The 21,074-nt window shown below is 45.9% G+C and overlaps 1 protein-coding gene across 1 annotated transcript in view; it reads right to left on the bottom strand.

Annotated features, from left to right (window-relative positions):
* psmc3ip (PSMC3 interacting protein) overlaps nucleotides 1–20,705 on the bottom strand; it is a 39,445-nt gene extending 18,740 nt beyond the window's left edge. Inside the window, exons 1-3 of the mRNA XM_080213389.1 lie at nucleotides 20,681–20,705; nucleotides 11,853–11,953; nucleotides 7,193–7,282 (exon numbers count right to left, since the gene is read on the bottom strand). Of these exons, the coding sequence (XP_080069515.1) occupies nucleotides 7,193–7,282; nucleotides 11,853–11,953; nucleotides 20,681–20,705 (216 nt within the window). The remainder of the gene's footprint in view (nucleotides 1–7,192; nucleotides 7,283–11,852; nucleotides 11,954–20,680) is intronic.
* Between the last annotated feature and the right edge of the window lie 369 nt (nucleotides 20,706–21,074).

Raw genomic sequence — 21,074 nt, 5'->3', positions numbered from 1 at the left:
TGATGAGGCAGATTACAGGAATGAGAGAGAGAATCTGGTGAACTGGTGTGGTAACACCAATGCTGTTTAAAAAAGGTAGCAGACAAAAGGCACGGAATTATAGGCCGGTTAGTTTAACGTCTGTAGTTGGAAAAATGCTAGAATCCACTATCAAAGAACAAATAGCAAGGCACCTAGAAAAGAATGGTTTGATAGAGCAGACGCAGCATTGATTCGTTAAGGGGAGATGGTGTTTGACGAATTTATTGGATTTCTATGAGGATGCGACTAGTGCAGTAGACAGAGGGGAACCAGTAGATGTGGTGCTTTTAGATTTCCAAAAGGCGTTTGATAAGGTGCCTCACAAAAGGCTGCTATAGAAGGTTAGGGTGCACGGAATTGGGGGCAAGGTGTTAGCGTGGATAGAGGATTGACTGTCTAATAGTAAGCAGAGAGTTGGTATCAATGGGTGCTATTCTGGTTGGTGGTTGGTGACTAGTGGAGTGCCGCAGGGATCGGTGCTGGGGCCACAACTATTTACCATTTATATAGATGATCTGGAGGAGGGTGTGGAAAGTCTGCAGAGAGATTTGGATAGGCTGAGCGAGTGGGCGAGGACCTGGCAGATGGAGTATAATGTTAGCAAGTCTGAGGTTATCCACTTTGGCGAAAAACTGCAGCATGCAACGGTGCAGAGGGACCGCGGGGTCCTTGTGCATGAGTCGCAAAAACTCAGCCTGCAGGTGCAGCAGGTGGTCAGGAAGGCAAATGGGATGCTAGCCTTCATAGCGAGAGGGATTGAATATAAAAGTAGGGAGGTCTTACTGCAACTGTACAGGGCACTGGTGAGGCCGCAGCTGGAGTACTGTGTGCAGTTTTGGTCACTGCGCTTGCGGAAGGATATGTTGGCCTTGAAGGGAGTGCAGAGGAGGTTCACTAGGCCAATACCGGAGATGAGGGGGTTGGCCTATGAAGAGAGACTAAATAGACTGGGCCTGTACTCGTTGGAGTTTAGAAGGATGAAGGGGGATCTTATAGAGACGTATAAGATAATGAAGGGAATGGATAGGGTAGAGGCAGAGAGATTCTTCCCGCTTAGAAAGGATAGCAGGACTAGAGGACACAGCCTCAAGATAAGGAGGGGGCAGTTTAGACCAGAGTTGAGGAGGAACTTCTTCACTCAAAGGGTGGTGAATCTCTGGAATTCTCTGCCCATTGAAGTGGTGGAGGCTACCCCGCTGAATATATTTAAGTCACGGGTAGATAGCTTTCTGATAGACAGGGGAATTAAGGGTTACGGGGAGAAAGCGGGAAAGTGGAACTGATCCACTTCAGATCAGCCATGATCTTATTGAATGGCGGGGCAGGCTCGAAGGGCTAGATGGCCCACTCCTGCTCCTATTTCTTATGTTCTTAATAACCTCTCCCTCAATGTCAACAAAACAAAGGAGATTGTCATCAACTTCAGGAAATGTAAAGGGGAACATGCCTCTGTTTACATCAACGGGGACGAAGTAGAAAGGATCGAGAGTTTCAAATTTTTAGGTGTCCAAATCACCAACAACTTATCCTGGTCCCCCCATGCTGACACCATAGTTAAGAAAGTCCACCAACGCCTCTACTTTCTCAGAAGACTAAGGAAATTTGGCATGTCAGCTACAATTCTATGATAAAGTTTCCTTCTCTATGAACAGCTTTGTCTGTATAGTGTGCAAGAAACAATACTTTTCATTGTATGTTATTACATATCACAATAATAAATCAAACCAAATTCTAAATTCCAGTGAGTACAAGCCCAGTCGATCCAGTCTCTCTTCATACGTCAGTTCTGCCATTCCAAGAATCAATCCGGTGAACCTTCGCTGCACTCCCACAATGGCAAGAATGTCCTCCCTCGGATTAGGAAATCAAAACCACACACAATACTCAAGGTGTGGCCTCACCAAGGCCCTGTATAACTGCAACAAGACATCCCTACTCCTGTACTGAATTCCTCTTGCTATGAGGCCAGCAGGTCATTAACTTTCCTCACTGCTTGCTGTACCTGCATGCCAACCTTCAGCGACTGTTCCACCATGACACTCAGGTCACGACGCACTTCCCCTTTTCCTAAACTGCCACCATTCAAATAATAATCTTCTTTCCTGTTTTTGCCACCAAAGTGAATAACCTCACATTTATCCACATTATATTGCATTTGCCAATGATTTGCCCACCCAACCAGCCAGTCCAAGTCACCCTACAGCCTCCTAGCATCCTCTTTACAGCACACACTGCCAACCAGCTTAGTGTTCTCTGCAAATTTGGAGATGTTGCATTTAATTCCTACGTCCAAATCATTAATGTATATTGTCAATAGTGGAGTCCCAGCACTGAACCCTGCGGTACTCCACTCATCATGCTTGCCACTCTGAAGAGGACCCATTTATTCCCACTCTGCTTCCTGTCTGCCATCCAGTTCTCTAGTCACATAAATACATTCCCCTAATACCATGAACTTTAATTTTGCTCACTAATCTTTGAAGTGGGACCTAAACAAAAGCCTGTTGCAAGTCCAGATCACAACATCCACTGGTTTACCCTTCTCAACTCTACTGGTCACATCCTCAAATAATTCCACAAGATTTGTCAAGCATGATTTCCCTTTAGTGAATCCACACTGACTCGGACTGATGCTCAGTTATTACATCCTTAATAACTGACTCCAGCATTTTCCCCACCACCAATGTCAGGCAAACCGGTCTATAAATTTCCCTTTTTCTCTCTCCCTCCTTTTCAAAAAAGTGGGGTTATATTAGCTACTCTCCAATCCATTGGAACTCTTCCAGGGCCCATAGACGTAATGTGGAGATGTGGCGTTGGACTGGGGAGGGCACAGTAAGAAATCTCACAACATCAGGTTGAAGTCCAGCAGGTTTATTTGGTATCACGAGCTTTCTGAGAGTTGCTCCTTCTTCAGGTGAGTGGAGAGTTGGGTTCACAAACACAGCAAGTATAGACAGAGAAACAATTGCAAGATAATAGTTAGAATGCCAGTCTTTATAGATTATAAAGTCTTTACAGTACAGGCAATGCGAGTGGAGAGAGGGATAATCACAGGTTAAGGAGGTATGAATTGTCGCAAGCCAGGACAATTAGTAGGATTTTGCAGAAACTGATAGCCATGTTCCGTATGCATGAGGATGGCCGCAACCAGGATCTTGGTTCACGTCACACTACATGTAACCCCCACTGTTTGGCTGGGCTTGCAAAATCCCACTAACTGCCCTGGGTTGATACAATTCAAACCTCTTCAATTTGTGATTCTCTCTCGCTCCACTCGCATTAGGGCGGCAAGATGGCACAGTGGCTAGCATTGCTGCCTCACAGCTCCAGGGACCTGGGTTCAATTCCCAGCTTGGGTGACTGACTGTGTGGTGTTTACACATTCTCCCTGCGTCGGCATGGGTTTCCTCCTGGATGCTCCGGTTTTCTCCCAAAGATGTGTGTGTTAGGTTGATTGGCCGTGCTAAATTGCCCTTTGGTGTTCCAGGATGCATAAATTAGAGGGATTGGGGGGGGGTAAATAAGTGGGGTTACGAGGACAGGGCTTGGGTGGGATTGTTGTTGGTGCAGACAAGATGGGCCAAATGGCTTTCTTCTGCATTGTAGGGATTCCACGATTATGTAATTGCCTGTACCTATAAAGACTTAATTACCTGTAAAGCTCATATGCCAGCTATTATAGAACATAGAACACTACAGCACAAACAGGCCCTTCGGTTGCGCCGATCACATCCCTACCTACCAGGCCTATCTATAACTCCCAATCCCATTAAATCCCATATACTCATTCAGAAGTCTTTTAAAAGACCCCAACGAGTTCGCCTTCACCACCACCGACAGCAGCCGATTCCACTCACTCACCACCCTCTGCGTGAAAAACTTACCCCTGACATCTCCTCTGTACCTACTCCCCAGCACCGTAAACCTGTGTCCTCTTGTAGTGACCATTTCAGCCCTGAGAAATAGCCTCTGAGAATCCACCCTATCTATACCTCTCAACATCTTACAAACCTCTATCAGGTCGTGTCTCATCATTCGTCTCTCCAAGGAGAAAAGACCTAGCTTCCTCAACCTATCCTCATAAGGCATGCTCCCAATCCAGGCAACATCCTTGTAAATCTCCTCTGCACCCTTTCAATTGCTTCCACATCCTTCCTGTAGTGAGGTGACCAGAACTGCGCACAGTACTCCAAGTGGGGTCTGACAAGGGTCTTATAAAGTTGCAGCATTATCTCCTGACTCCTAAACTCAATCCCTTGATTAACAAAGGCTAGTACACCATACACCTTCCTGACCACATCCTCCACCTGGGAGGCCGATTTAAGAGCCCTAATGGACCCGGACCCCAAGGTCCTTCTGATCATCTACACTGCTAAGAGTCCTACCCTTGATATTATACTCCTTCATCCCATTGGACCTGCCAAAATGGACCACTACACACTTATCCGTGTTGAAGTCCATCTGCCACTTCACCGCCCAGTCTTGCATCCTATCTATGTCACGCTGCAACTTCTGACATCCCTCCAGACTATCCACAACACCACTAACCTTCGTGTCATCGGCAACCTTACAAACCCATCCCTCCACTTCCTCATCCAGGTCAGTTATGAAAATGACAAACAGCAAGGGTCCTAGAACAGATCCCTGGGGCACTCCACTGGTGACCGACCTCTATGCAGAAAAACACTCATCCACAACCACTGTCTGCCTTCTGCAAGCAAGCCAGTTCTGGATCCACAAGGCAACAGCCCCTTGGATAACATGCCCTCTCACTTTTTCAAGAAGTCTTGCATGGGGGACCTTATCAAACGCCTTGCTGAAGTCCATGTAAACCACATCCACTGCTCTTCCTTCGTCAATGTGTTCAGTCACATTTTCAAAGAATTCAACTAGGCTCGTAAGGCACAACCTGCCTTTGACAAAGCCGTGCTGACTATTTCTGATCATTCTAAACTTCTCTAAATGTTCATAAATCCTGTCCCTCAGTATCCTCTCCATCAACTTACCAACCACTGAGGTCAGACTCACCAGTCGGTAATTTCCTAGGCTATCCCTGTTCCTTTTCTTGAAAATAGGAACAACATCCACAATCCTCCAATCCTCCGGAACCTCTGGAACCTCTCTCATCTCCATCAACGATGCAAAAATCATCGCCAGGGGCTCTGCAATCTCTTTCCTCACCTCCCACAGTAACCTGGGGTACATCCCATCCGGTCCCGGCGACTTATCTATCTTGATGCAATTTAATAGTTCCAACACATCCTCTTTCTTAACGACCACATACTCAATCTTTTCAGTCTGCCGCAAACCTGTAGTACAACCTCCCAGATCACTTTCCACCATGAATGCCGAGGCAAAGTACTCATTAAGCACCTCTGCCATTTCTTCCGGTTCCACACAGACTTTTCCCCCTTCACCTTTTATAGGTCCTATCCCTTCACTTCTCATAATAAGAAATAGGAGCAGGAGTAGGCCATCTAGCCCCTCGAGCCTGCCCCGCCATTCAATAAGATCATGGCTGATCTGTCGTGGCTCAGTTCCACATTCCCGCCCTCTCCCCATAACCCTTAATCCCCCTGCCTATCAAAAACCTATCAACCCGTGTCTTAAAAATATTGAGCGAGGCAGCCTTCACCACTTCAATGGGCAGAGAATTCCAGAGATTCACCACCCTTTGAGTGAAGAAGTTCCTCCTCAACTCCGTTCTAAACCGCCCCCCCTTTATCCTGAGGCTGTGCCCGCTAGTCCTACAGTCCTTTCTGAGCGGGAAGAGCCTCTCCACTTCTATCCTATCCATCCCATTCAACATCTTATACGTCTCAATAAGATCTCCCCTCATTCTTCTAAACTCTAACGAGTACAAGCCTAGTTTATTCAGCCTCTCCTCATAGTTCAACCCCCTCAACTCCTTCATCCTTTTACTCTTCACATATTTGTAGAACGCCTTGGGGTTCTCCTTCATCTTACCTGCCAAGGCCTTCTCATGACCCTTTCTGGCTCTCCCAATTTCCTTTTTAAGCTCCTTCCTACAACCCGTATACTCCTCTAGATCCTTGACATCGCCAAGCTCCCTGAACCTTCTGTACGCCTTTCTTTTCTTCTGTCTAGGTTCATGACAACCTTCGTGCACCACGGTTCCCGTGACCTACCAAAACCTCCCTGTCTTATCGGAACGTTGTCGTGCAGAGCTCCAGACAAACATTCCTTGAATATCCGCCACCTTCCTTCGGTACTTGTCCCCAAGAACACCCCCTTCCAACTTACTCGTCTAATTTTCTGCCTGCTGGCTTCATATTTCCCCTTACTCCAGATAAACACTTTCCTAGCCTGCCTGATCCTATCTCTTTCCAACGCCATCGCAAAGGAGATAATTTATGATCGCTATCCCCAAGATGTTCTCCCACCGAGAGATCCAACACCTGTCCAGGTTCATTAGCCTGCACCACATCAAGTACAGCCTCTCCTCTCGTAGGCTTAGCCACACAGTGTCAGGAAACCCTCCTGAACATACCTAACAAATTCCTTCCCATCCAAACCCCTTACCCTAGAGATATTGCAGTCGATGTTTGGGAAATTAAAGTCTCCCATCACAACAACTCTGTTATTTCTACATCTCTCTAGGATCTGTTTCCCTATCTGCATCTCAACATCCCTGTCACTATTGGGCGGCCTATAGAAAACACCCAGCAAAGTTACCGACCCCTTGCTGTTCCTAACTTCCACCCACAGAGACTCCGTAGACAATCCCTCCACGGCGTTCACCTTCTTTACAGCTGTGACACTATCCCTGATCAACAGTGCCACTCTCCCCCGTCTTTTGCCTCTCTCCTTGTCCTTCCTGAAACATCTGAATCCCGGCACCTGAAGTACCCAGTCCTGTTCCTGAGACATCCAAGTCTCTGTAATGGCCACCGCATCATATTCCCAAGCAGCGATCCACGCTCTAAACTCATCCACTTTATCTTGCAATTGCATCTCTGTCTATATATGCCATGTTTGTGAACACAGCTCTCCAGGGTCAGGGATCAGGATATTGAATTTGATGATCAGCCATGATCAAAATGAACAGCGCAGCAGGCTCAAAGGGCCGAATGGCCTGCTCCTGCATCTATGTAAATATCCTACCTTCAAAACCTAACACCCGAACTGAGAAAAACAATTTTCTCACCTGATCAGCAAAATAAATTTTCTGTTTCCCATACACTTTTTCTTTTATTTTACCATCTTGAGTTAGTTGCTCGAGAGCTTTCACTGCAGCCTGTAACAAAAGATTACAAGTGATGAAGAAACTGCTACAGCAAAGCCTTAATAACAAGAGCCATTCCAATGTTAATGTCAATGCCTCAGGCATGCCAGCATATGGTTTCATTCCAGATGGACAAAACTCAAATCATAATGCAGGTATCAGAACACGCTACCAGTATGAAGAGGCTGCAAGCTCCCAGGAAACTGCTATTAATAACTGGAAACCAGACTAATGAAAACATGCATTTCTAAAACTAACAAATCTTTTAAATGCTGGCACAAGATGTGAGAATCACTGGCTATGCCAGAATTTATTGCCCATCTCTAACTGCTCTTGAAGAGATGGTGGAGACTTGCCCTCTTGAACCACTGCAGGTCATACACCCACAGTGCTGTTTAGTCAGGGAGTCAGAGAATTTTAACACAGCAACAATCCAAGGCAGGATGGTGTGCCACTTGGACAGGAACGTGCAGTGGATGATACTGCATTTATTGCCCTTGTCATTCTAGGTGGAAGAGGTTGAGAGTTTGGAAAGTGCTGTCAAAGCATCCTTGGTCGGTTGCTGCAATGCATCTTGTAGATAGTAAACACTGCTGTCTCTGAGTTGCTAGTAGAGAAAGTAATGCTTAAGGTAATGGGGTGGACACCAATCAACCTGGTTGCTTTGGCCTGCATGGTGTCAAGCTTCTCGAGTGCAGTTGTAGCTGCACTAATCCAGACATATATTCTAAATTACCCAAGTGAGATTTAGTTGTGTGTAAAATTATCACCAAATAATACAGACTAAAATCATAAAGACTGGCTAAAGTAAACGTTGGACCCTTAGAAGACGAGGAGGGATTTAATAATGGGAAACGAGAAGAGGGATTTAATAATGGGAAACGAGGAAATGGCCGAGGCCTTAAACAAGTTTTTTGCATCGGTCTTCACAGTAGAGGGCACAAATAGCTTACCGAACATTAATGGTCGTGGGACAGTAGGGGGTGAGGTCCTTAAAATGATTACTATTACTAAAGAGGTAGTGCTGGGTAGGCTAATGGGACTAAAGGTAGACAACTCCCCAGGTCCGGATGGAATGCATCCCAGGGTACTGAAAGAAATAGCAGAAGTAATAGCAGATGCATTGGTAGTAATTTATCAAATTCGCTGGACTCTAGAAAAGTGCCGGCTGATTAGAAAACAGCTAATGTGACGCTGCTGTTTAAAAAACGAAGTAGACAAAAGGCGGGTAACTACAGGCCAGTTAGCTTAACGTCCGTAGTTGGGAAAATGCTGGAATCCATCATTAAAGAAGAAATAGCAGGACACCTGGAAAAGAATGGTTTGATCAAGCAGACGCAGCATGGATTCATGAAGGGAAAGTCGTGTCTGACAAATTTACTGGATTTTTATGAAGATGTAATGAGTGCGGTAGACAGAGGGGAACCGGTGGATGTGGTGTTTTTAGATTTCCAGAAGGCGTTCGATAAGGTGCCTCACAAAAGGTTGCTGCAGAAGATTAAGGTAAATGGAGTTGGGGGTAAAGTGTTAGCGTGGATTGAGGATTGGCTATCTAACAGGAAGCAGAGTGTTGGAATAAATGGGTGCTTTTCCGGTCGTCTGTTGGTGACCATTGGAGTGCCACAGGGATCGGTGCTGGGGCCTCCACTGTTTACCATATACATAGACGATCTGGAGGAAGGGACCGAGTGTAGGGTAACAAAGTTTGCTGATGACACAAAGATGAGTGGGAAAGCAAATTGCATGGAGAACGTGGAAAGTCTGCAGAGAGATTTGGATAGGCTGAGTGAATGGGCGAGGATCTGGCAGATGGAGTATAACGTTGGCAAGTGTGAGGTTATCCACTTTGGAAGGAATAATAGTAAAATGGACTATTATTTAAATGGTGAAAAATTACAACATGCTACTGTGCAGAGGGACCTGGGAGTCCTTGTGCATGAATCGCAAAAACCCAGTCTGCAGGTGCAGCAGGTGATCAAGAAGGCGAATGGAATGTTGGCCTTTATAGCGAGGGGGATAGAATATAAAAGCAGGGAGGTCTTGCTGCAACTGTACAGGGTACTGGTGAGGCCGCAACTGGAGTAATGTGTGCAGTTTTGGTCCCCTTATTTGCAAAAGGATATATTGGCCTTGGAGGGAGTACAGAGAAGGTTCACCAGGTTGATACCAGAGATGAAGGGGGTTATCTTATGAGGAGAGATTGAGTAGATTGGGCCTGTACTCGTTGGAGTTTAGAAGGCTGAAGGGTGATCTTACAGAGACATATAAGATAATGAAGGGGCTAGATAGGGTGGAGGCAGAGAGATTCTTTCCATTAGAAAGGTAACAAGAACTAGAGGACACAGCCTCAAAATAAGGGGGAGTCAGTTTAGAACAGAGTTGAGGAGGAAGTTCTTCTCTCAGGGGGTAGTGAATCTCTGGAATTCGCTACCCATTGAAGTGGTGGAGGCTACCTCGTTGAATATGTTTAAGTCACAGGTAGATAGATTTCTGATTAATAAGGGGATTAAGGGTTATGGGGAGCAGGCAGGTAAGTGGAACTGAATCACTTTCAGATCAGCCATGATCTTATTGAATGGCAGGGCAGGCCTTGAGCTAGATGGCCTATTCCTGCTCCTATTTCTTATGTTCTTATTACAAATATATTTGAGGGATCTGTCAGTTTTCATTCAAGGTATGAAACTACTTGGGCCACACACTATACCCAACCAGTCAGTGCTTGCAAAAATCACAAGTGTCTTTTTTAAAAGTTGAAATTCTATTTTTGTTAACGAGTAGTGATTGTATTTATTGGAATATCATACCATCAGAATCTTGTTTTATTTGGGAATAGTTAATAGATGGGATTTATTTGGTTTGCTAACAGTTTAGTTAATTTGTTCACTGTTAGATAAATAAATTGTTACTTGTTGATTTTAGAGTGAGTGTCAGATTTATTTTGTATTTAACCACCAGAAGTTGCTGAAGCACAGGTCACAGCACTTCTCACACACTTTTTACAGATTATAGGGCGAGGGACTCCAATTTGAGTGTTTTGGTATTAGTTCTTAGAGGGGGGGAAATCAACCTCCTTTTCAAAACACTTTTCATCTTGCACTCCTCTTACGTCAGTCCCGCCAACGCAGGAAATCAGTCTGGCGTTGAGGAATGCGCTCCAAGTTTGCAGATGAATGGAGTTCGCACATTTTCCCTGTGTCTGCGTGGGTTTCCTCTGGGTGCTCCAGTTTCCTCCCACAATCCAAAGGTGTGCAGGCTAGGTTGATTGGCCATGTTAAATTGACCCTGATATCAGGGGATTAACAGGGTAAATATGTGGAGTTACGGGGATAGGGTTTGGATTTGATCGTTATCGATGCAGACTCCTTCTGAATTGTAGGGATGTCATTGGGTAGATCAGCATTTATTTCCCATCCCTAACTGGTCATTAAGAAGGTGGTGGATGACCCACCATCTTGGACCCTCCACAGTCTCTTGTTGTACATGAATGTCAAGCAGGGATTACAGTTATGGAGTTTTCCAGCACAGAAAGACACACTTCGGCCCATTGTGTCTACACGGATATCAAGTACTCACCTAATCCCATTTTCTAGCACTTGCTCCTTAGCCATGTATGCGATGGCATTTCAAGAGCTCACCTAAACACTTCTTAAGTATTGTGAGTGTTCCGGCCTCTATCACCCTCTCAAGCACCGAGTTCCAGATTCCCATCACTCTCTGGGTAAAATCCCCTTGAAATGTCCTGCCCCTTAACTTGAATATCTGCTACCCAGTTACTGACCCCACTAATAAGGGGAAAGCTTTCTTTCTATCTACCCTGTGTCCCTCATAATTTTGTACATTTCAATCAAGTCCTCCCTTCAGCCTTCTCTGATCCAAAGAAAATAACCCCAGCTTAACCAGCCTCTCTTTGTAGCTGAAACACTTCAGGCCTGGCAACATCCTGGTGAATCAGCTCTGCACCCTCTCTAGTGCAATCACATTCTTCCTATAATGTGACTTTACTCTGTATCTAACCCTGTGCTGTACCTGTTCTGGCAGTGTTTGATGGGGATGATGTCAAGGGAGCTTTATTCTGTATCTAACCCCATGCTGTACCTGTCCTGGGAGCATTTGATGGGGACAGTATAGAAGGAGCTTTACTCTGTATACCATTTCTGGCTGTAGCTGAGATCAATTAAGACACTGTAGATTACATAACACTAATCATGGTCATGGTAGTCTACTGGACTAGTCTCACACCTCTAAAGATGTCGAATAGAAATTTTCCTGATATTCGTCCAAAACTGGCCTAGCTTTTTAGCTTCTCCCAGGAGATTGATTTCATAGATGTGGATGGAGTGGGGGGTTGTATATATATTGTGGTACAAATAGCACCAGCATTATTGGACAGACAGGATGGAAGTGGGTCTTGCACTGTTCATATGTTAATGTCAAATGAGTTGACTAACATGCCAAAGGAACAGGTTTCCTTGGCCTGAGGTGTTCCCAGAGGCAGTTCTAGGCCTCAAAAATTCTCAAGTCTCAGATAGACATATTATTTCAAATTAATAGAGACTAAAACAGCAACACAAAACAATCTTACTGTCTTTCCAAAACCATATTCGCGCTGGAGATTTCCAAAAACATCTTGTGCACTGTATGGCCGATTCTGGTCGTTCAAATACTTCAAAATAACAGAAGCAGCTAAAAAAAAAAATTTGTAATTTCAATTACAATAATTTCTTGACCTTTTAAGCATGAATTCATTCCCTAGTACAAAACTCACTCAATCCATAATCATTGTTTAACCTTCATAGCATCAGAAGTGAGATGTTCATTTTAGATTAATTATAAACCACAATATATTCCCAATATCAACATTGCCATCATTTATTGTTAGACATCTGGTACAATCTACATTTAGTAACAGTTTGCAACCACCTTCACTAGAGTTTTTAAAAGTTTATTAGTCAAAGTAAGGCTTACATTAACACTGCAATGAAGTTAGCGTGAAATTCCTCTGGTCACCACACTCTAGCGTCTGTTTGAGTCAATGCACTTAATCAGCATGTCTTTCAGAATGTGGGAGGAAACCGTGGCTGTGTGTGTGTGCGTGTGTGTGTGTGTGTGTGTGTGTTTGGCTCTGGGGAGGTGGGGGGTGTCCTGAGGTCCCATGATCACAGATGCAAGGCTTCAGCTAATTTAATTCACTTCCGATGAAAAGTACACAGCTAAATGTGTTGCACACAAGAAAGGCTATGTGCACTAACATCATCTCAGCTGTACTGCTTAAGACATACACCTGAACAAACCACACCTAGTAGTTCCAGGACAGCCACAACACTGGTATCGATCCAGTAATGTGGAAAACTGCCTTCCCTGTCCACAAAAAGCAGGACAAACGCAATCCAGCCAATAAACTCCCAACAGTGTACTCTCAATGACCAATCCAATGGAAGATGTTATCAATGATGCTACCAAGTTGTATTATCTGCTCACCAATGTTCAATTTGAGAATTCATTACACCGAGGTACAACTACAAGGCACAAGTCAGGAGTGCACCAGAATATTCTCCATAGGTGAGTGCAGCTTCAATAATATATAAAATGCTTGACACCACCCAGGACAAAGCAGCCACTTTATTGGCATCTTCAGGTGGTGTAGTGGAGGACAGACCCCTGTCTATATCAATGGGATGAAGTAGAAATAGCCGAGAGTTTCAAGTTTCTAGGCGCCCACATCACCAACAAACTGTCCTGGTCCCTCCACGCCGACACTATAGGCAAGAATGAGCCAATGCCTCAACTTTTTCAGGAAGCTAAGGAAATTTGGTATGAATGCTACAACTCTCACCAACTCTTACAGATGCACCATTGAAAGCAAGCATTCCAATGTATACAGCTTGGTTTGGCTTCTATTCTGTCTAATACCCCAAGAAACTACAAAGGGTCATAAATAAAGCCCAGTGCATCACGCAAACCAGCCTCCCATCCATTGACGCCAGCCAGCATAATCAAGAACCCCACGCGTCCCAAACATACTCTCCTCAACCTTCTTCCGTTGGGAAAAAGATACAAAACTTTGAGGTCATGTATCAACCAACCCAAGAGCAGTTTCTTCCCTGCTACCATCAGACTTTTGAATCGACCTACCTTATATTAAATTGATCTTTTTCAAGACCCTAGCTATGACTTCAAAACTACATTCTACACCCTTTCCTTTACTTCTACAAAGTACGGTATACTTTGTCTGTATAGTGCTCAAGAAACAATACTTTTCATGTATACTAATATATATGACAACAATAAACCAAATCAAAATTTAAAGCCCCACATTAAACATTTACTGATATATCTTGAATGCACCATCAACAATTTGATGCTTAACATTTATGCTGCTTGAACCTTGTGCTTAAAAAAGACTATAAAAAGGGACGAGGAAGGAGTTGGTCAAGGTAGACTGGGAGCAAAAACTTTATAGTGGGACAGTTGAGGAACAGTGGTGGACTTTCAAAATGATCTTTCACAGTGCTCAGCAAAAGTATATACCACTGATAAGGAAGGACTGTAGAAAAAGAGATAATCAGACATGGATATCTAAGGAAATAAAGGAGTATCAAACTGGACTTATTGCTGTCACCCTTTCCAAAGACAGACAGTGACTTCAGTACACACTTCAACTCCTCTAACTGCACATTAGGTTTCACATTAATGGTATTAACGTTATTTTTGCATCAAATACTGTCTAGGCTACTCCAACAAATGCTATTACACAGTCCTAAATGACTTTTCTTTTTATACTCATCACCAGTGTTACATCTCTGGCTGAAAAAACAACACACTTAAAATCACAGATTTAGCTGCGGGATTATTGTCATTTAATCGGCCATATTGGCTAACTTTTGACCTCAAGTGGCCTGCATCAGTATGAACATACGATACACTATGGCCCCAGTCTATGAAGGTATTCCATCATCATGAGTGGTTTTGCCAGCCATACAACCATGAACAATTTTTAAGAAGTTTATCTTCCCAAAATCCCAAATGGCCCATACACTTTTACATTTTCTCAACTTTAAAACCACAGCATTTGAACAAAACACAAAAATATAGCAACTTAACTATTACACGAACGACAAGTGTCTATTTAAATGTTTGATATTCTCCATTAAAATTACCTTCTACAATTCAATGACACAAAGAGACAAAGACACTTAACACTAGCAATATTGTTTTGGTTAAAAAAACATTGGTTTTCTGATGTTTTCATAGAATCTCTACAGTGCAGAAAGGGACATTCGGCTCATCGTACCTGCACCAACAACAATCTCTCCCATAATCTCATGTATTTACCCTGACATTAAAGGGGCAATTTAGCATGGCCAATTAACCTAACCTGCACATCTTCACGCTGTGGGAGGAAACCGGAGCAGCTGGAGGCAACCCATGCAGACACTGGGAGAATATGCAAACTTCACACAGACAGTGGTTAAAAGCACCCAGCAGATGCTGGAATGTGAAAACTGGAATCTGGCAGCAGGACCATTACAAGGCCACTGACACACACAGCTACCTGGACTGCAGCACTTCACACCCTACATCCTGTAAGGACTCCACCCCTTTCTCTCAGCTCCTTTACCTCCGTCGCGTTTGTTCTAATGATGCTTCTTTTACAAAGTGGTGCTTCTAATAGGTTCTCCTTTTTCTCAACCCTGGATTCCCTTCTACAGTTGTTGACATGGCCCTCAACAGCATGCGGTCCATCTCCCACGGCACGGCCCTCACAACCTCCCCTCTCTCCCAGAACAAAGATAGAGTCCCCCCTGTTCTCACATTTCACTATCACCCCCCACAGCCTCCGCATGCAAAGCATAATCCTCCATCATTTTCACCATTTCCAGCATGATGCCACCACCAAACATCGCCCCTTAATTCCCTCAGTTGGCATTCCCTCTGGGATAACCTAGTCCACTCCTCCAGTATACCCAACACCTCTCCAATCACTCATGGCACCTTCCCATGAAGGTGTAACACCTGTCCCTTTATCTCTTCCATGCTTACCATCCAAGGTTCAAAACACTCATTCCAGGTTAAGCTGCGTTTCATTTTCATCTCTTTCAATTTGATGTATTGCATTCGCTGCTCCCAATGTGGTCTCCTCTTTTCAGACAGACCAAGCGTAGACTGGATGATCACTTTGCTGAGCACCTTCAGTCTGTGCGCAATCAGGAACCTGACTTTCTGGCTGCTTGCCATTTTAACACACGATCCTGCTCCCATGCCCACATGTCTGTCCATGGCTTGCTGAAATGTTCCAGTGAAGCTCAATGCAAACTGGAGGAACTGCATCTCATCTCCTGGCTAGGCACTTGACAGCCTTCTGGTTTCAACATCGAACTCAACTTCAGATGATTAGCTCCACCCCACCTCAACCCCTTTGTTTTCATTTTTTACTGTTTTTTATCTCCCCCCCCCCCAACAACTCTTACCCACTATTTTACCCTCTTTCCTTACCTTTTCTCCCCCTTTGCCACCCCTTCCCCCCCTTTTCCCAATTTTACCTTTTTTCCACCCATACCACCACCCCTCCACTTTCATTTGCCATAGCTTACCCTCTGATTTCAGCTTCTCTGCCGTTTGGCCATTCATACCTTCTATTCTCACTATCGACTGCCATTGGCAGCCCTTTCCCCGGGTTTCTGTGGCTCATCTTTCATTTCCTCCCACTTTCTATGCCTTTTAGCTTTGACAAACGGTCATCTGGACTCGAAACATCAACTCTTTTCTCTCCTTACAAATGCTGCCAGACACATAGAACAGCCATGGGGACCAAATTCACACCTCAATATGCCACCATCTTCATGCACAAATTCGAACAAGATCACTTCACAGGACCTTCAACCGACGCTGTACACTAGATACATCAATGACATTTTCTTCCTTTGGACTCACGGCAAAGAATCACTGAAACATCTACATGATGACATCAACAAGTTCCATCCCAGCATCAGACTCACCATGAGCTACGCTCCAAAATCGGCTGCAATTTTGGACACATGCATTTTCATCAAGGATGGTCACCTCAGCACTTCACTGTAACACAAGTCCACAAATAACCTCGGATGATTGGAAAACGGCTAATGTTACGCCGTTGTTTAGGAAGGGTGCCAGGCAAAAGGCGGGGAATTATAGGCCGGTTAGTTTAACGTCTGTGGTGGGTAAAATGTTAGAATCTGTCATTAAGGAGGAAATTGCGAGGCATCTTGAAGGGAATTGCTTGATAGAGCAGACGCAGCACGGTTTCATTAAAGGGAAGTCGTGTCTGACAAATTTACTGGAGTTCTATGAGGGTGTGTCTAGGGCGGTGGATAGAGGAGAGCCGGTGGATGTGGTCTTTCTAGATTTTCAGAAGGCGTTTGACAAAGTACCTCACAAGAGGTTATTGCAGAAGGTTGAGGGACATGGAGTTGGGGGTAGGGTGTTAGCGTGGATAGAGGATTGGTTGTCAAATAGGAGGCAGAGAGTGGGGGTCAACGGGTGCTATTCGGATTGGCGGATGGTGACTAGTGGAGTGCCCCAGGGGTCGGTGCTGGGGCCTCAGCTTTTTACCATTTATATAGATGATTTTTACCATTTATATAGAGGAGGGAACCGAGTGTAGGGTGTCGAAATTTGCTGATGACACCAAGATTGGGGGAACGGCAAATTGTGCGGAGGGTGTGGAGAGTCTGCAGAAGGATCTAGATAGGCTGGGCGAATGGGCCAGGAAATGGCAAATGGAATTTAATGTTGGCAAGCGTGAGGTGGTCCACTTTGGTAGGAAGAATGGTAGGAAGGACTATTACTTACAGGGCGAAAAACTGCAGCATGCAACGGTGCAGAGGGACCTCGGGGTCCTTGTGCATGAGTCGCAAAAACCCAGCTTGCAGGTGCAGCAGGTGGTCAGGAAGGCGAATGGGATGCTGGCCTTCATAGCAAGGGGGATTGAATATAAAAGTAGGGAGGTCTTGCTGCAGCTGTATAGGGCATTGGTGAGGCCGCAGCTGGAGTACTGTGTGCAGTTTTGGGTGCCGCACCTGCGCAAAGATATTTTGGCCTTGGAGGGAGTGCAGAGGAGGTTTACTAGGCTGATACCGGAGTTGAGGGGGTTGAGCTATGAGGAGAGGCTGAATAAACTGGGCTTGTACTCGTTAGAGTTTAGAAGAATGAGGGGAGATCTCATTGAGACGTATAAGATGATGAATGGGATGGATAGGATAGAGGTGGAGAGACTCTTCCCGCTCAAAAAAGACAGTAGGACTAGGGGGCACAGCCTCAAGATAAAAGGGGGGCGGTTTAGAATGGAGTTGAGGAGGAACTTCTTCACTCAAAGGGTGGTGAATCTCTGGAATTCTCTGCCTGAAGTGGTGGAGGCTGCCTCGCTAAATATTTTTAAGACGCGGGTTGATGGGTTTTTGATAAGAGAGGGGATTAAGGGTTATGGGGAGAGGACGGGAAAGTGGAACTGAGCAGTGACAGATCAGCCATGATCTTATTGAATGGCGGGGCAGGCTCAAAGGGCTAGATGGCCTACTCCTGCTCCTATTTCTTATGTTCTTATATTCTTATGTACCTCACGATGCTCCAATTCTCCAGCTTCCACCCTAACATGTTAAAGAAGCCAACTCCTACAGACAAGCCCTCCATATACACAGGATCTGCTCAGATGAGAAGAATGCAACAGACAGTCACAGATGCTGAAAGGCACCCTTATAAGAACAGAACATGCTGCTTGGCTCATCGATCGACAGTTCCAACACGCCACGGCGAAAACCACACTAACTCCTCAGAAGACAAACACAGGACACAGCCACAGTATCCGTCGTCATCTAGTACTTCCCCGGGGCTGAGAAGCTATGACATCTTCTTCGGAGTCTTCAACATGTCATTGATGAAGATGAACATCTCGTCAAGGCCATCCCCACACCCCCACAACTTGCCTTCAAACAACTGTGCAACCTCAAACAGACTATTGCTTGCAGCAACCTAACCGGCCTTCAGAACAGAGACCACAACACCACACAACCCTGCCAAAGCAACCTCTGCAAGACATGCCGGATCATCGATATGGCTGCCATCATCTCACGAGAACACCATTCACCAGATATGTGGTACATACTCAGCCAATGTTGTCTACCTGATATACTGCAGGAAAAGATGTCCTGAGGCATGGTACATCAGCGAGACCATGCAGATGCCAAGAAAACAGATAAACTGGAATGATAGGAGCTGAGGGGCATGGACAGACTGGATAATCAGAAGCCTTTCCCAGGGCGGAAGAGTCAATTACGAAGGGCCATTGGTTTAAGGTGCGAGAGACTAGACGAGATGTACAAGGCAAGTTTTTTTTTACACTGAGGTGGTGGGTGCCTGGAACTTGCCTCTGGGGGAGGTAGTGGAAGCAGATAATAAGTGGCTTTTAAGGGGCATCTTGACAAATGCATAAATAGGAAGGGAATGGAGGGATATGGTCCCTGGAAGGGTACAGGGTTGTAGTTCACTCGGGCAGCATGGTTGGTGCAGGCTTGGAGAGCTGACAGGTCTGTTCCTGTGCTGTAATTTTCTTTGTTCTTTTTGAAGAGACAGTGCTAGACAATCACCAGGCAGGACTGTTCCCTTCCTGTTGGGGAACACTTCAGTCGTCAAGGGCATTCAGCCTCCAATCTTTGGGAAGCATTCTCCAAGGTGGCCTTCAAGACACATGACAACGCAGAATTGCTGAATAGAAACTGATAGCCAAGTTCCGCATTCATGCGGACAGCTTCAACCTGGATCTTGGATTCATGTCATATTGTTTAAGAAGGGTGCCAGGCAAAAGGCGGGGAATTATAGGCCGGTTAGTTTAATGTCTGTGGTAGGTAAAATGTTAGAATCTGTCATTAAGGAGGAAATTGCGAGGCATCTTGAAGGGAATTGCTTGATAGAGCAGACGCAGCACGGTTTCATTAAAGGGAAGTCGTGTCTGACAAATTTACTGGAGTTCTATGAGGATGTGTCTAGGGCGGTGGATAGAGGAGAGCCGGTGGATGTGGTCTTTCTGGATTTTCAGAAGGCGTTTGACAAAGTACCTCACAAGAGGTTATTGCAGAAGGTCGAGAGACATGGAGTTGGGGGTAGGGTGTTAGCGTGGATAGAGGATTGGTTGTCAAATAGGAGGCAGAGAGTGGGGGTCAACGGGTGCTATTCGGATTGGCGGATGGTGACTAGTGGAGTGCCCCAGGGGTCGGTGCTGGGGCCTCAGCTTTTTACCATTTATATAGATGATCTGGAGGAGGGAACCGAGTGTAGGGTGTCGAAATTTGCTGATAACACCAAGATTGGGGGAACGGCAAATTGTGCGGAGGGTGTGGAGAGTCTGCAGAAGGATCTAGATAGGCTGGGCGAATGGGCCAGGAAACGGCAAATGGAATTTAATGTTGGCAAGTGTGAGGTGGTCCACTTTGGTAGGAAGAATGGTAGGAAGGACTATTACTTACAGGGCGAAAAACTGCAGCAGGCGACGGTGCAGAGGGACCTCGGGGTCCTTGTGCATGAGTCGCAAAAACCCAGCTTGCAGGTGCAGCAGGTGGTCAGGAAGGCGAATGGGATGCTGGCCTTCATAGCGAGGGGGATTGAATATAAAAGTAGGGAGGTCTTGCTGCAGCTGTATAGGGCATTGGTGAGGCCGCAGCTGGAGTACTGTGTGCAGTTTTGGGCGCCGCACCTGCGCAAAGATATTTTGGCCTTGGAGGGAGTGCAGAGGAGGTTTACTAGGCTGATACCGGAGTTGAGGGGGTTGAGCTATGAGGAGAGGCTGAATAAACTAGGCTTGTCCTCGTTAGAGTTTAGAAGAATGAGGGGAGGTCTCATTGAGACGTATAAGATGACGAATGGGATGGATAGGATAGAGGTGGAGAGACTCTTCCCGCTCAGAAAGGATAGTAGGACTAGGGGGCACAGCCTCAAGATAAAGGGGGGGCGGTTTAGAACGGAGTTGAGGAGGAACTTCTTCACTCAAAGGGTGGTGAATCTCTGGAATTCTCTGCCCGTTGAAGTGGTGGAGGCTGCCTCACTAAATATTTTTAAGACACGGGTTGATGGGTTTTTGGTAAGAGAGGGGATTAAGGGTTATGGGGAGAGGGCGGGAAAGTGGAACTGAGCCACGACAGATCAGCCATGATCTTATTGAATGGCGGGGCAGGCTCGAAGGGCTAGATGGCCTACTCCTGCTCCTATTTCTTATGTTCATATTGCCGGTAACCCCCAACACCAGTCAGCAATACCCCCGCAATCTATGGATTTTCACAGTAACTTCATTGCAGTGTTAATGTAAACTTGTTTGGGACTAATAAACAAACTTTAAACTTTCTTCCAAACAAACCGGATTCTCCGGTTAAATCTGCAGAAACTCACCGGCATTCTCCTTCTGTTTGCTCATCGCGGCAGCTCAGCCCGGGGGGGGGGGGGGAAGCGAGCCGGGAGTGGGGGGGGAGGGGGGAGCGAGCCTGGGGGGGGGTGGTGGGGAGTGATCCGGGGGGGGGCCGGGAGAGGGGGCGGGGGGGCAGCGGTTAAATTTTCCCAATCTTTTTCCTCAGGATCTCCGCTTTCACCAAATAACGCGCCCTTTTAGAACGCATGCGTACAAAGCAAAGTACGGGAGAAGGAGGAGGAGGCGGCGGCGGCGGAGGAGGAGGCGGCGGCGGAGGAGGAGGCGGCGGCGGCGGCGGCGGCGGCGGCGGCGGGGTGGGGTGGGGGGGGGGGGGGGGGTGGGTGGGGGGGGGGGGGGGGGTGGGTGGGGGGGGGGGGG

The sequence above is a fragment of the Carcharhinus amblyrhynchos genome, chromosome 27 (genome assembly GCF_965287045.1).
Source record: "Carcharhinus amblyrhynchos chromosome 27, sCarAmb.v2.hapA, whole genome shotgun sequence".
NCBI lineage: Eukaryota > Metazoa > Chordata > Chondrichthyes > Carcharhiniformes > Carcharhinidae > Carcharhinus > Carcharhinus amblyrhynchos.
This window is presented reverse-complemented; position numbering and strand designations above follow the sequence as displayed.